The sequence below is a fragment of the Sceloporus occidentalis genome, unplaced genomic scaffold, assembly GCF_023333645.1.
Source record: "Sceloporus occidentalis isolate IW3139 unplaced genomic scaffold, rSceOcc1.0.p SCAF_524, whole genome shotgun sequence".
NCBI lineage: Eukaryota > Metazoa > Chordata > Lepidosauria > Squamata > Phrynosomatidae > Sceloporus > Sceloporus occidentalis.
In genome coordinates, this window is record NW_028317504.1 from 61,646 (window position 1) to 75,228 (window position 13,583).

At 51.7% G+C, this 13,583-nt stretch overlaps 1 protein-coding gene across 1 annotated transcript; it reads left to right on the forward strand.

Annotated features, from left to right (window-relative positions):
• Nucleotides 1-5,359: 5,359 nt before the first annotated feature.
• Nucleotides 5,360-12,498, forward strand: LOC149271414 (gamma-aminobutyric acid receptor-associated protein-like). Its single transcript, XM_089507463.1, has 4 exons — nt 5,360-5,449; nt 10,702-10,780; nt 11,218-11,336; nt 12,426-12,498. The coding sequence occupies exons 1-4, from the start codon at nt 5,360-5,362 to the stop codon at nt 12,489-12,491; spliced, it is 354 nt and encodes a 117-aa protein (XP_089363589.1). The 3' UTR covers nt 12,492-12,498.
• Nucleotides 12,499-13,583: the final 1,085 nt, after the last annotated feature.

Below are 13,583 nucleotides of genomic sequence, written 5' to 3' on the forward strand. Positions count from 1 at the left end.
GGGGGGCCGCTGCTGACCATGAACTTTTAACTCCCCTTCTACCCCGTTTTTCAGGGGCTGGGGGGGAGGGGCGCGTGGGGAGGAGGGGGCGCTCTGGTTTTTAATTGTAGACTTTCTTGTATAAAGAGAATTATTTCAACATATATGTGGCTGAGTGCATATATATATCCACGTATATACACACGGGCCCTGCCGCCGGGGTCACCGAGGGGCCGCCCACCAGCCAGCAGCTCTGGGAGAACCGGGTTAAACAGGCAGCTGGAACGTGTTGGGGGGGGGGTGGTTCTAGATCAGTGAAGGAAATGTCTGCTGGGGCGGCCGTTCCAGTTGAGTCGCTTCTTACCTGAACTCAAAGTCTGGATTACAGGAATGGGGAGGAATAATACTGCCTCCTGTCTGCTCCACAAGGGGGGGATGGGGAGAAGTAATACTGCCTGGAGTACGGGAATGGGGAGGAATCATACGGTTTCATTATACAGCATAATGTGATGTAACACGGGGCATTTCCTTACGTTAACGCCGTGTGTGGATTGGTGAAACGCTGTCCCTTCTCTGGTTTCCATCTCCTTTGTCTTCAGTCATTGGGGGGCCCACCCTGTCCGACCCCCACACGGCGGTGGGTGGGTGAGAAGCAGTTGAGCGCACTCTTTGTGAGCTTCTGCCGTGGAAGGGACCGCACTCTGCAATGTATGATGTAATGTGTGCTGAAACCTCTCATTGATGTGGGTTTCTCTTGTGGGTGCAGCACAGTCTCATGTTACCCCCAGGTGGAGCAATTGATCAACTGGTGGCTCAGGCTTACATTTCTATTATTAGTTTTATATAGCGCCATCATAGTCCGTAGCGCCGTACAATGGGTACCCTGGCTATAACAGGTAGTATATAACATAACAGGAGGGCCCTGCGCACAGGAGCTTACAATCTATTTTTGTGCAGGGTGGCTGGGAGGGAGGCTGCAGGGGGGCAGTGAAGCCCCTCAGAGGTAAGTTTGCCCTGGGGCAGTAAGGTGTAGAGGGGAGTCCGCCCCTGTGCGGAGCTTTGCCCCGTAGATTGTCAGAGTCTAACTTCAACTGCACCATAGGACCCCAAAAGCCCCCCGTACATCACAGCACATGTTATCTAAATGCTGCGTAGCAATGCCACACCTGCCCCCGCGTGGGCATGGAAGGGGCATGTCCGCTTAACCAGCAGCAGGGTAAATGGACAGAGGGAACGATAAAAGCAGTGAGTCAGCCGGTCTGTAACTACTCGGCGGGGCTGCGGAACCAGCCTGCTAAGTCTGGTTACCTGAAGGGTTAACCCTATTTAGTGGGGCAAATATTGCCTCCAGAGGGGATAATATATATCCATCCAGCACCACAAGAGATGGGGTTACCCTCTTACCACCTCAACCAGGGCATATCCAGCTCCACTGGTTATAGTCTGATCCGTGATCTGCCACAGTTAATGCCCCTCACCCTGCGGGGTATATGCCGGAGGCAGTAATGCCCCTCATCCTGTGGGGAACATGCCGGAGGCGGTTAATGCCCCTCACCCTGCAGGGTACATGCCGGAGGCAGTAAATGCCCCTCACCCTGCGGGGAACATGTCAGAGGCGGTTAATGCCCCTCACCCTGCGGGGTACATGCCGGAGGCGGTTAATGCCCCTCACCCTGCGGGGTACATGCCGGAGGCGGTTAATGCCCCTCACCCTGCGGGGTACATGCCGGAGGCGGTTAATGCCCCTCACCCTGCGGGGTACATGCCGGAGTAGGATGACCACATTTTTTCTGCCATTAAGGGATGAAGCACACACTATGAAGCGCATGAGATCACACAAACAGGTGTGTATATATATATATATTTATTTATACATACATATATACACACTCCGTCACATACACACAACATACATTTTATATTATATATATATATATCACATACAGACTGATTCACATACACATAACATACATTTTATATTATATATATATCACATACACACTGATTCACATATACACACCGTCACATACACATAACATACATTAGATATATATATATATATCACATACACACTGATTCACATATACACACCGTCACATACACAAATACATTATATATATATATATATCACATACACACTGATTCACATATACACATAAATACATTTTATATTATATATACCGTATTTTTCGCTCTATAAGACGCACCTGCTGATAAGACGCACCTAGATTTTAGAGGAGAAAAAAAAGGAAAAAATATTTTGAGCTAAAAAATGGGCTAAAATATTTATTACAATAACTGAATAAGCTATGAACACAGTAAGACACACGCAGTAAGACACACACAGACACAGTAAGACACACACAGACACAGTAAGACACACACAGACACAGTAAGACACACACAGACACAGTAAGATACACACAGACACAGTGAGACACACACAGACACAGTAAGACACACACAGACACAGTGAGACACACACAGACACAGTAAGACACACACAGACACAGTAAGACACACAGACACAGTAAGACACACACAGACACAGTGAGACACACACAGTAAGACCTCCCTCCCTAACCCCCCCTTCTCAGGATCTCCCCTCTAACTCCCTAACCCCCCTTCTCAGGATCTCCCCTCTAACTCCCTAACCCCCCCCTTCTCAGGATCCCCCCCCCAACTCCCTAACCCCCCCCTTCTCAGGATCCCCCCCCCAACTCCCTAACCCCCCCCTTCTCAGGATCCCCCCCCCCCCGCCCCGGTCACTTACCTTAAACTCCTGTGTTGGAAGCGTGAGGCGTTTGTCTCGGGTGCCGGCGCTTCACTGCTGAGCGCCGGCGTCTGACGTCATATGCCGGCGCCCAGCGTAAAGCGCCGGCACCCGAGACAAACGCTTCCAACACAGGAGTTGAAGCGCTGAGGCAGGCGGCGGTGGCGGCGGCCGCCGCCAGCAAAGGATTCCTGTATATCTGTCAGGCAGGGGGGCCCGAGAGTTGCCGAGCGGTTGTCTTCAGCAACCGCTCGGCACCCCTTGGGCCCCCCTGACTGGCAGAAATCCAGGACTCCTCTGCTGGCGGCCGCCGCCGCCTGCCTCAGTTGCGACCCCGGATTTATCGGCGTATAACACGCAGGTAGGGTTTAAGCTCCGGATTTTAGTTAAAAAAGTGCGTGTTATACGCCGATAAATACGGTATATCGTTGCCCCCCCCTCCCCTCCCCTCCCCTCCCTGCCTGCCTGCATGCCTGCATCTTCGCTCCATAAGACGCGGCTGATTTTTCATCCTACTTTGGGAGGAAAAAAACTGCGTCTTATGGAGCGAAAAATACGGTATATATCACATACACACCGATTCACATATACACACCGTCACATACACATAAATACATTTTATATTATATCACATATACACTGATTCACATATACACACCGTCACATACACATAACATACATTATATATATATATCACATACATACTGATTCACATATAGACACCGTCACATACACATAAATACATTTTATATTATATATATATCACATACACACCGTCACATACACATAACATACATTATTATATATATCACATACATACTGATTCACATATACACACCGTCACATACACATAAATACATTATATATTATATATATATATATATCACATACACACTGATTCACATATACACACCGTCACATACACATAAATACATTTTATATTATATATATATATCACATATACACTGATTCACATATACACACCGTCACATACACATAAATACATTATATATATATATCACATACACACTGATTCACATATACACACCGTCACATACACATAACATACATTATATATATATATATATATATCACATACACACTGATTCACATATACACACCGTCACATACACATAAATATATTTTATATTATATATATATCACATACACACTGATTCACATATACACACCGTCACATACACATAAATACATATTATATATATCACATACACACTGATTCACATATACACACCGTCACATACACATAACATACATTTATATATTATATATATATCACATACACACTGATTCATATATACACACCGTCACATACACATAAATACATTATATGTATATCACATACACACTGATTCCCATATACACACCGTCACATACACATAAATACATTTTATATTATATATATATCACATACAGACTGATTCACATATAGACACCGTCACATACACATAAATACATTTTATATTATATATATATCACATACACCCTGATTCACATATACACACCGTCACATACACATAAATACATTTTATATTATATATATATCACATACACACCGATTCACATATACACACCGTCACATACACATAAATACATTATATATATATCACATACACACTGATTCACATATACACACCGTCACATACACATAAATACATATTATATTATATATATATATATATATCACATACACACTGATTCACATATACACACCGTCACATACACATAAATACATATTATATTATATATATATATATATATCACATACACACTGATTCACATATACACACCGTCACATACACATAACATACATTTTATATTATATATATATATACATCTCATATACTATTATATAGTAATTATTAGGTTGCCTTGGAAACCATGTTGATTTCAGATTTAATTATATTCATACACTCATTACAGACATGAGTAGATATAGATTGTTAACCCCTCTAATACCAGGCATGAGCAGATTCAAAGAATTATCTCGTCTATTACCAGACATCACACAGAGTCACACAAACAGACAAACACGGTCACCCTATGCCAGAGGCGGATAATGCCGCTCACCCCGCGGGGTATATGCCGCACATTAAATGCTGTTTGGCTCGCCCAGGGTCTGCCTTCGGGTTATTTAACTAAATTCCACTTACTTGGGCGTGGCCACCATTACATCACACAGATACCCCGCCCAACTGTCGCGAGCATCTACGTGATGATTACGTCACAGCACCTGTAAATGAGCGCTATACACCTGAGACAGGGCGGCGGCTCTTGCTGTGGCCGACTCTAGCGCCAGTGCTCTTTGCCTGCTGATCTCCAGAAAAACGGCCACGAGCCTCTCAGAGCCAATAGCGTGAGACAGGAAACCGGGGCAGTCTGCGCTGAGGGCTTCGCAAACATGGCCGCCGAATTAGAAATTCACTCAAGGGGCGGTGCGGAGAGGCGCGGGGGCAGACTGAGAGTGCGGAAGCAGTGGGCGGGGTTCAGCCTGTTTATCTTCCTCCGTCACAGACAACAGGCCCGAGACCTGCGGCACCGACACAAACCGGATACCGTGCAGACAGACAGACAGCGCTTCCGGGAGACATGAAGTTCGTTTATAAAGAGGAGCACGCGTTCGAGAAGAGGCGTTCGGAGGGGGAGAAAATCCGCAAGAAATACCCGGACCGAGTGCCTGTGAGAGCGGGGACAGAACGGGAAGACACAGACGATACGGGAGAGAGACGAGACGTGACATGACAGTATCGGGGGGGGGGATACGATACGATACGATGTTGCGTGGAGAGAGAGACGAGACGATGATGTTGGGGGGGGGGAGAGAGAGACGAGACGATGATGTTGGGGGGGGAGAGAGAGACGAGACGATGATGTTGGGGGGGGGAGAGAGGGATAAAACAATGATGTTGGGGAGAGAGAGAGTGAGAGACGAGACGATGTTGGAGAGAGAGACGATGATGATGTTGGGGAGAGAGACGAGACGATGATGATGTTGGGGGAGAGAGAGAGAGACGAGACGATGATGATGTTGGGGGAGAGAGAGAGAGACGAGACGATGATGATGTTGGGGGAGAGAGAGAGAGACGAGACGATGATGATGTTGGGGGAGAGAGAGAGAGACGAGACGATGATGATGTTGGGGGGAGAGAGAGAGAGACGAGACGATGATGATGTTGGGGGAGAGAGAGAGAGAGACGAGACGATGATGATGTTGGGGGAGAGAGAGAGAGAGACGAGACGATGATGATGTTGGGGGAGAGAGAGAGAGAGACGAGACGATGATGATGTTGGGGGAGAGAGAGAGACGAGACGATGATGATGTTGGGGGGGAGGGAGAGAGAGAGAGAGACGATGATGATGTTGGGGGAGAGAGAGACGAGACGATGATGATGTTGGGGGAGAGAGAGACGAGACGATGATGATGTTGGGGGAGAGAGAGACGAGACGATGATGATGTTGGGGGGGGAGAGATGAGACGACGATGATGATGATGTTGGGGGAGAGAGAGACGAGATGATGATGTTGGGGGAGAGAGACGAGACGACGACGATGATGATGTTGGGGGAGAGAGAGACGAGACGACGACGATGATGATGTTGGGGGAGAGAGAGACAAGACGACGATGATGATGTTGGGGGAGAGAGAGACGAGACGACGATGATGATGTTGGGGGAGAGAGAGACGAGACGACGATGATGATGTTGGGGGAGAGAGAGACGAGACGACGATGATGATGTTGGGGGAGAGAGAGACGAGACGACGATGATGATGTTGGGGGAGAGAGAGACGAGACGACGATGATGATGTTGGGGGAGAGAGAGACGAGACGACGATGATGATGTTGGGGGAGAGAGAGACGAGACGACGATGATGATGTTGGGGGTGAGAGAGACGAGACGACGATGATGATGTTGGGGGAGAGAGAGAGACGAGACGACGATGATGATGTTGGGGGAGAGAGAGACGAGACGACGATGATGATGTTGGGGGAGAGAGAGACGAGACGACGATGATGATGTTGGGGGAGAGAGAGACGAGACGACGATGATGATGTTGGGGGAGAGAGAGACGAGACGACGATGATGATGTTGGGGGAGAGAGAGACGAGACGACGATGATGTTGGGGGAGAGAGAGACGAGACGACGATGATGTTGGGGGAGAGAGAGAGAGACACGAGACGATGATGATGTTGGGGGAGAGAGAGAGAGACGAGACGATGATGATGTTGGGGGAGAGAGAGAGAGAGACGAGACGATGATGATGTTGGGGGAGAGAGAGAGAGACGAGACGATGATGATGTTGGGGGAGAGAGAGAGAGACGAGACGATGATGATGTTGGGGGAGAGAGAGAGAGACGAGACGATGATGATGTTGGGGGAGAGAGAGAGAGACGAGACGATGATGATGTTGGGGGAGAGAGAGACGAGACGATGATGATGATGTTGGGGGAGAGAGAGACGAGACGACGACGATGATGATGTTGGGGGAGAGAGACGAGACGATGATGATGTTGGGGGAGAGAGAGAGACGAGACGATGATGATGTTGGGGGAGAGAGAGAGAGAGAGACGAGACGATGATGATGTTGGGGGAGAGAGAGAGAGAGAGACGAGACGATGATGATGTTGGGGGAGAGAGAGAGAGAGAGACGAGACGATGATGATGTTGGGGGAGAGAGAGAGAGAGAGACGAGACGATGATGATGTTGGGGGAGAGAGAGAGAGAGACGAGACGATGATGATGTTGGGGGAGAGAGAGAGAGACGAGACGATGATGATGTTGGGGGAGAGAGAGAGAGAGAGACGAGACGATGATGATGTTGGGGGAGAGAGAGAGAGAGAGAGACGAGACGATGATGATGTTGGGGGAGAGAGAGAGAGAGAGACGAGACGATGATGATGTTGGGGGAGAGAGAGAGAGAGAGACGAGACGATGATGATGTTGGGGGAGAGAGACGAGACGATGATGATGTTGGGGGAGAGAGAGAGAGACGAGACGATGATGATGTTGGGGGAGAGAGAGAGAGAGAGACGAGACGATGATGATGTTGGGGGAGAGAGAGAGACGAGACGATGATGATGTTGGGGGAGAGAGAGAGACGAGACGATGATGATGTTGGGGGAGAGAGAGAGAGAGAGACGAGACGATGATGATGTTGGGGGAGAGAGAGAGAGAGAGACGAGACGATGATGATGTTGGGGGAGAGAGAGAGAGACGAGACGATGATGATGTTGGGGGAGAGAGAGAGAGACGAGACGATGATGATGTTGGGGGAGAGAGAGAGAGACGAGACGATGATGATGTTGGGGGAGAGAGAGAGAGACGAGACGATGATGATGTTGGGGGAGAGAGAGAGAGACGAGACGATGATGGTGTTGGGGGAGAGAGAGAGAGACGAGACGATGATGATGTTGGGGGAGAGAGAGAGAGACGAGACGATGATGATGTTGGGGGAGAGAGAGAGAGACGAGACGATGATGATGTTGGGGGAGAGAGAGACGAGACGATGATGATGTTGGGGGAGAGAGAGACGAGACGATGATGATGTTGGGGGAGAGAGAGACGAGACGACGACGATGATGATGTTGGGGGAGAGAGACGAGACGATGATGATGTTGGGGGGGAGAGAGAGAGAGAGAGAGAGAGACGAGACGATGATGATGTTGGGGGAGAGAGAGAGAGAGACGAGACGATGATTATGTTGGGGGAGAGAGAGAGAGACGAGACGATGATGATGTTGGGGGAGAGAGAGACGAGACGACGATGATGATGTCGGGGGAGAGAGAGACGAGACGATGATGATGTTGGGGGAGAGAGACACGAGACGATGATGATGTTGGGGGAGAGAGAGAGAGAGAGAGGAGACGATGATGATGTTGGGGGGGAGAGAGAGAGAGACGAGACGATGATGATGTTGGGGGAGAGAGAGAGAGACGAGACGATGATGATGTTGGGGGAGAGAGAGAGAGACGATGATGATGTTGGGGGAGAGAGAGAGAGACGAGACGATGATGATGTTGGGGGAGAGAGAGAGAGACGAGACGATGATGATGTTGGGGGGGAGAGAGAGAGAGACGAGACGATGATGTTGGGGGAGAGAGAGACGAGACGACGATGATGATGTTGGGGGAGAGAGAGACGAGACGACGATGATGATGTTGGGGGAGAGAGAGACGAGACGACGATGATGATGTTGGGGGAGAGAGAGACGAGACGAATACGATGATGATGTTGGGGGAGAGAGAGACAATGATGATGTTGGGGGAGAGAGAGAGACGAGACGATGATGATGTTGGGGGAGAGAGAGACGAGACGATGATGATGTTGGGGGAGAGAGAGAGAGACGAGACGATGATGATGTTGGGGGGGAGAGAGAGAGACGAGACGATGATGAAGTTGGGGGGGAGAGAGAGAGACGAGACGACGATGATGATGTTGGGGGAGAGAGAGAGAGAGACGAGACGATGATGTTGGGGGAGAGAGAGAGAGACGAGACGATGATGATGTTGGGGGAGAGAGAGACGAGACGATGATGATGTTGGGGGAGAGAGAGAGAGACGAGACGATGATGATGTTGGGGGGGAGAGAGAGAGAGAGACGATGATGATGTTGGGGGAGAGAGAGAGACGAGACGATGATGATGTTGGGGGAGAGAGAGAGACGAGACGATGATGATGTCGGGGGAGAGAGAGAGACGAGACGATGATGATGTTGGGGGAGAGAGAGAGACGAGACGATGATGATGTTGGGGGAGAGAGAGAGACGAGACGATGATGATGTTGGGGGAGAGAGAGAGACGAGACGATGATGATGTTGGGGGAGAGAGAGAGACGAGACGATGATGATGTTGGGGGAGAGAGACGAGACGATGATGATGTTGGGGGGGAGAGAGAGAGAGAGACGATGATGATGTTGGGGGAGAGAGAGAGACGAGACGATGATGATGTTGGGGGAGAGAGAGAGACGAGACAATGATGATGTTGGGGGAGAGAGAGACGAGACGATGATGATGTTGGGGGAGAGAGAGAGACGAGACGATGATGTTGGGGGGGGAGAGAGGGATAAAACAATGATGTTGGGGAGAGAGAGAGTGAGAGACGAGACGATGTTGGAGAGAGAGACGATGATGATGTTGGGGAGAGAGACGAGACGATGATGTTGGGGGAGAGAGAGAGAGACGAGACGATGATGATGTTGGGGGAGAGAGAGAGAGACGAGACGATGATGATGTTGGGGGAGAGAGAGAGACGAGACGATGATGATGTTGGGGGACAGAGAGAGACGAGACGATGATGATGTTGGGGGAGAGAGAGAGAGAGAGACGAGACGATGATGATGTTGGGGAGAGAGAGAGACGAGACGATGATGATGTTGGGGAGAGAGAGAGACGAGACGATGATGTTGGGGGAGAGAGAGAGACGAGACGATGATGTTGGGGGAGAGAGAGAGACGAGACGATGATGTTGGGGGAGAGAGAGAGACGAGACGATGATGTTGGGGGAGAGAGAGAGAGATGAGACGATGATGTTGGGGGAGAGAGAGACGAGACGCCTGCACCATGTATATATACCCCCCCGCGCACCTGCGCCATGTATATATACCCCGCCCGCGCACCTGCGCCATGTATATATACTTCCCCCCGCGCACCTGCGCCATGTATATATACTTCCCCCCGCGCACCTGCGCCATGTATATATACTTCCCCCCGCGCACCTGCGCCATGTATATATACTTCCCCCGCGCACCTGCGCCATGTATATATACCCCCCCCTTACGGGGCCGCGCCATGTATATATACCCCCCCTTACGGGGCCGCGCCATGTATATATACCCCCCCTTACGGGGCCGCGCCATATATATATACCCCCCTGCGGGGCCACGCCATGTATATATACCCCCCCTCCGCCTTGTAACACCATCTCTCTTTTTAGGTAATCGTGGAGAAGGCTCCGAAGGCTCGTATAGGCGATCTGGACAAAAAGAAATACCTGGTGCCATCGGACCTGACAGGTAATGGGCCGGGCGGGGGCAATGTCTGCTGGCACGTTTATTAAAAGCCCCCTGTGATCTACCAGCCTGCCCTGTGAGATGCCCAGTAATATATTCCTGGGGGGGTAATAAACCAGCCTGCCCTGTGAGATGCCCACCAGTAATAAATTCCCGGGGTGGGGGGGGTAATAAACCAGCCTGCCCTGTGAGATGCCCACCAGTAATAAATTCCCGGGGTGGGGGGGGGGTAATAAACCAGTCTGCCCTATGAGACTGTGGGAAGGTCATTGGTAAATATTCTAAACGGGGCCCTTTGTGGTTTTGCCACCCGCTTTGTGTGTGTGTGTGTGTGCCGCGCATGCTCTGTGTTTGGTGGATAAAGGGTTAAACGCCGAGTGTCACGCTCCTCGCACAGGGGGCATTTCCTAACAGCCCCTGGGCTTTTTCTTCCTTTTCAGTTGGGCAGTTTTATTTCCTCATCAGAAAAAGAATCCACCTCCGGGCAGAGGACGCCCTGTTCTTCTTTGTCAATAATGTGATTCCCCCGACGAGTGCTACAATGGGCCAGCTCTACCAGGTGAGGGGGAGACGCTGGTCAGGGGGTATACCGGGGGCGGGGCTGTACCAGGGGAGGGGTCGGGTGGGGGTATACCGAGCGCGGGGCCGGCTGGCGGGTTGGTGGTATAACCAGCGTGAGGCTGGCGGTACCGGGCGAAGGGCAGGTTCTCGGGGGGCCGGCTGCACAGGGTGAGGGCAGGTTCTCGGGGGGCCGGCTGCACAGGGTGAGGGCGGGTTCTCGGGGGGCCGGCTGCACAGGGTGAGGGCGAGTTCTCGGAGGGGGGCGGCTGCACAGGGTGAGGGCGGGTTCTCGGGGGGGAGGCTGTACAGGGTGAGGGCGGGATCTCGGGGGGGAGGCTGTACAGGGTGAGGGCGGGTTCTCGGGGGGGGGAGGCTGTACAGGGTGAGGGCGGGTTCTCGGGGGGGGGAGGCTGTACAGGGTGAGGGCAGGTTCTCAGGGGGCAGGCTGCACAGGGTGAGGGCGGGTTCTCGGGGGGGGCTGTACAGGGTGAGGGCGGGTTCTCAGGGGGGCGGCTGTACAGGGTGAGGGCAGGTTCTCAGAGGGGCCGGCTGTACAATGTGAGGGCAGGTTCTCGGGGGCCGGCTGTACAGGGTGAGGGCGGGTTCTGGGGGGGCCGGCTGCACAGGGTGAGGGCAGGTTCTCAGGGGCCGGCTGTACAGGGTGAGGGTGGGTTCTCGGGGGGCTGGCTGCACAGGGTGAGGGCAGGTTCTCAGGGGCCGGCTGTACAGGGTGAGAGTGGGTTCTCGGGGGGCCGGCTGTACAGGGTGAGAGTGGGTTCTCGGGGGGCCGGCTGCACAGGGTGAGGGCAGGTTCTCGGGGGCCGGCTGTACAGGGTGAGGGCAGGTTCTCGGGGGCCGGCTGCACAGGGTGAGGGCAGGTTCTCGGGGGCCGGCTGTACAGGGTGAGGGCAGGTTCTCGGGGGCCGGCTGTACAGGGTGAGGGCAGGTTCTCGGGGGCCGGCTGCACAGGGTGAGGGCAGGTTCTCGGGGGCCGGCTGTACAGGGTGAGGGCAGGTTCTCGGGGGCCGGCTGTACAGGGTGAGGGCAGGTTCTCGGGGACCGTTGCTACTAATGGTTTCTCTTGCAGGAACACCATGAAGAGGACTTCTTCCTGTATATTGCCTACAGCGATGAAAGTGTGTATGGGAACTAACCCTAAATCCCCTCCCCCTGTGTGCCGCCCGAGGTCACAACTACCCTTTACCCCACCCTAGTATCCTATATAAACCTTTTTCCCCCATTATACTCTGTAAAGCTTGTTAATTGCCCCCTCTGGGGGCGGGTTCAGTATGAATGAGTGGGGCTGATCCTTGTTTAACAGCCACGGGTGGGAGAATAAATCCCACCCCCACTCCCTGTACCCCGTCTGGGGTCGTTCGTAATAAAATGAATGGATATGCGGTGTGGCTTTGTCATTGGCTATCTGTGTGTGTGGTTGGCGTGTGGGGCTCCCTTGCTGGGTGCAGGACATAGTCTCATGTAATCGGGGTAAGACGTATGAGGGGCCGGGGGCGGTTAGTGTTTGGCTTCTGGTGGGGGTTGCGGAGGGGAAAGAGATGAACAAGAGAAATAAAGATTTAAGGTTTTTAAAAAAAAAAGAGGGGTTCTGGCTGTAGGAGGCCAAAAGGGGAGGGGGTTCTGGCTGTAGGAGGCCAAAAGGGGAGGGGGTTCTGGCTGTAGGAGGCGGGGAGTGTATATAAAGCGGTAACAACGTCTGGCACAGAGAGAAGTGATGTCCCCGCGCTCTGTGTTTGGTGGCCGCGCAGGAAACGTGGCGTCTCGCTGGGAGATGAGCCGGAGGAGGCCACGTGCGGCCGACCTCTTCTGTCTCGTAAGGAGCCTCTCTTCAGATGATGGCTGCAGAGGGCTTGTCATGCTGCTGGATGTCTCTCACCTGTCTCCCATCCCCTCTCTCTCACCCCCTCTCTCTCACCCCCTCTCTCTCACCCCCCCTCTCTCTCACTTCTCTTCTCTCCCATCACCTCTCTTCCTTCTCTCCTCTCACCTCTCTCCCTTCTCTCCTCTCACCTCTCTCCCTTCTCTCCTTTCTCTCCTCTCACCTCTCTCCCTTCCCTCCTCTCACCTCTCTTCCTTCTCTCACGGACAATAAAAGAGTTCAACGGGCACAATGAGGTGAAACGAGACATCACTGAGAGAATAATAGGAGAAATCCCACTGCCTCTTGGAGGGGGGGGGGGGTTGCCGCCTTTTGGATCAAGAATAGGAAGGTTGGGTAGAATGATAG

Coding starts and splice junctions, on each gene's coding strand:
- LOC149271414 (XM_089507463.1), top strand. CDS start 5,360: ATGAAGTTCGTTTATAAAGAGGAGCACGCGTTCGAGAAGAGGCGTTCG. Junction 5,450..10,701: donor AATACCCGGACCGAGTGCCT/GTGAGAGCGGGG, acceptor CTCTCTTTTTAG/GTAATCGTGGAGAAGGCTCC. Junction 10,781..11,217: donor GGTGCCATCGGACCTGACAG/GTAATGGGCCGG, acceptor CTTCCTTTTCAG/TTGGGCAGTTTTATTTCCTC.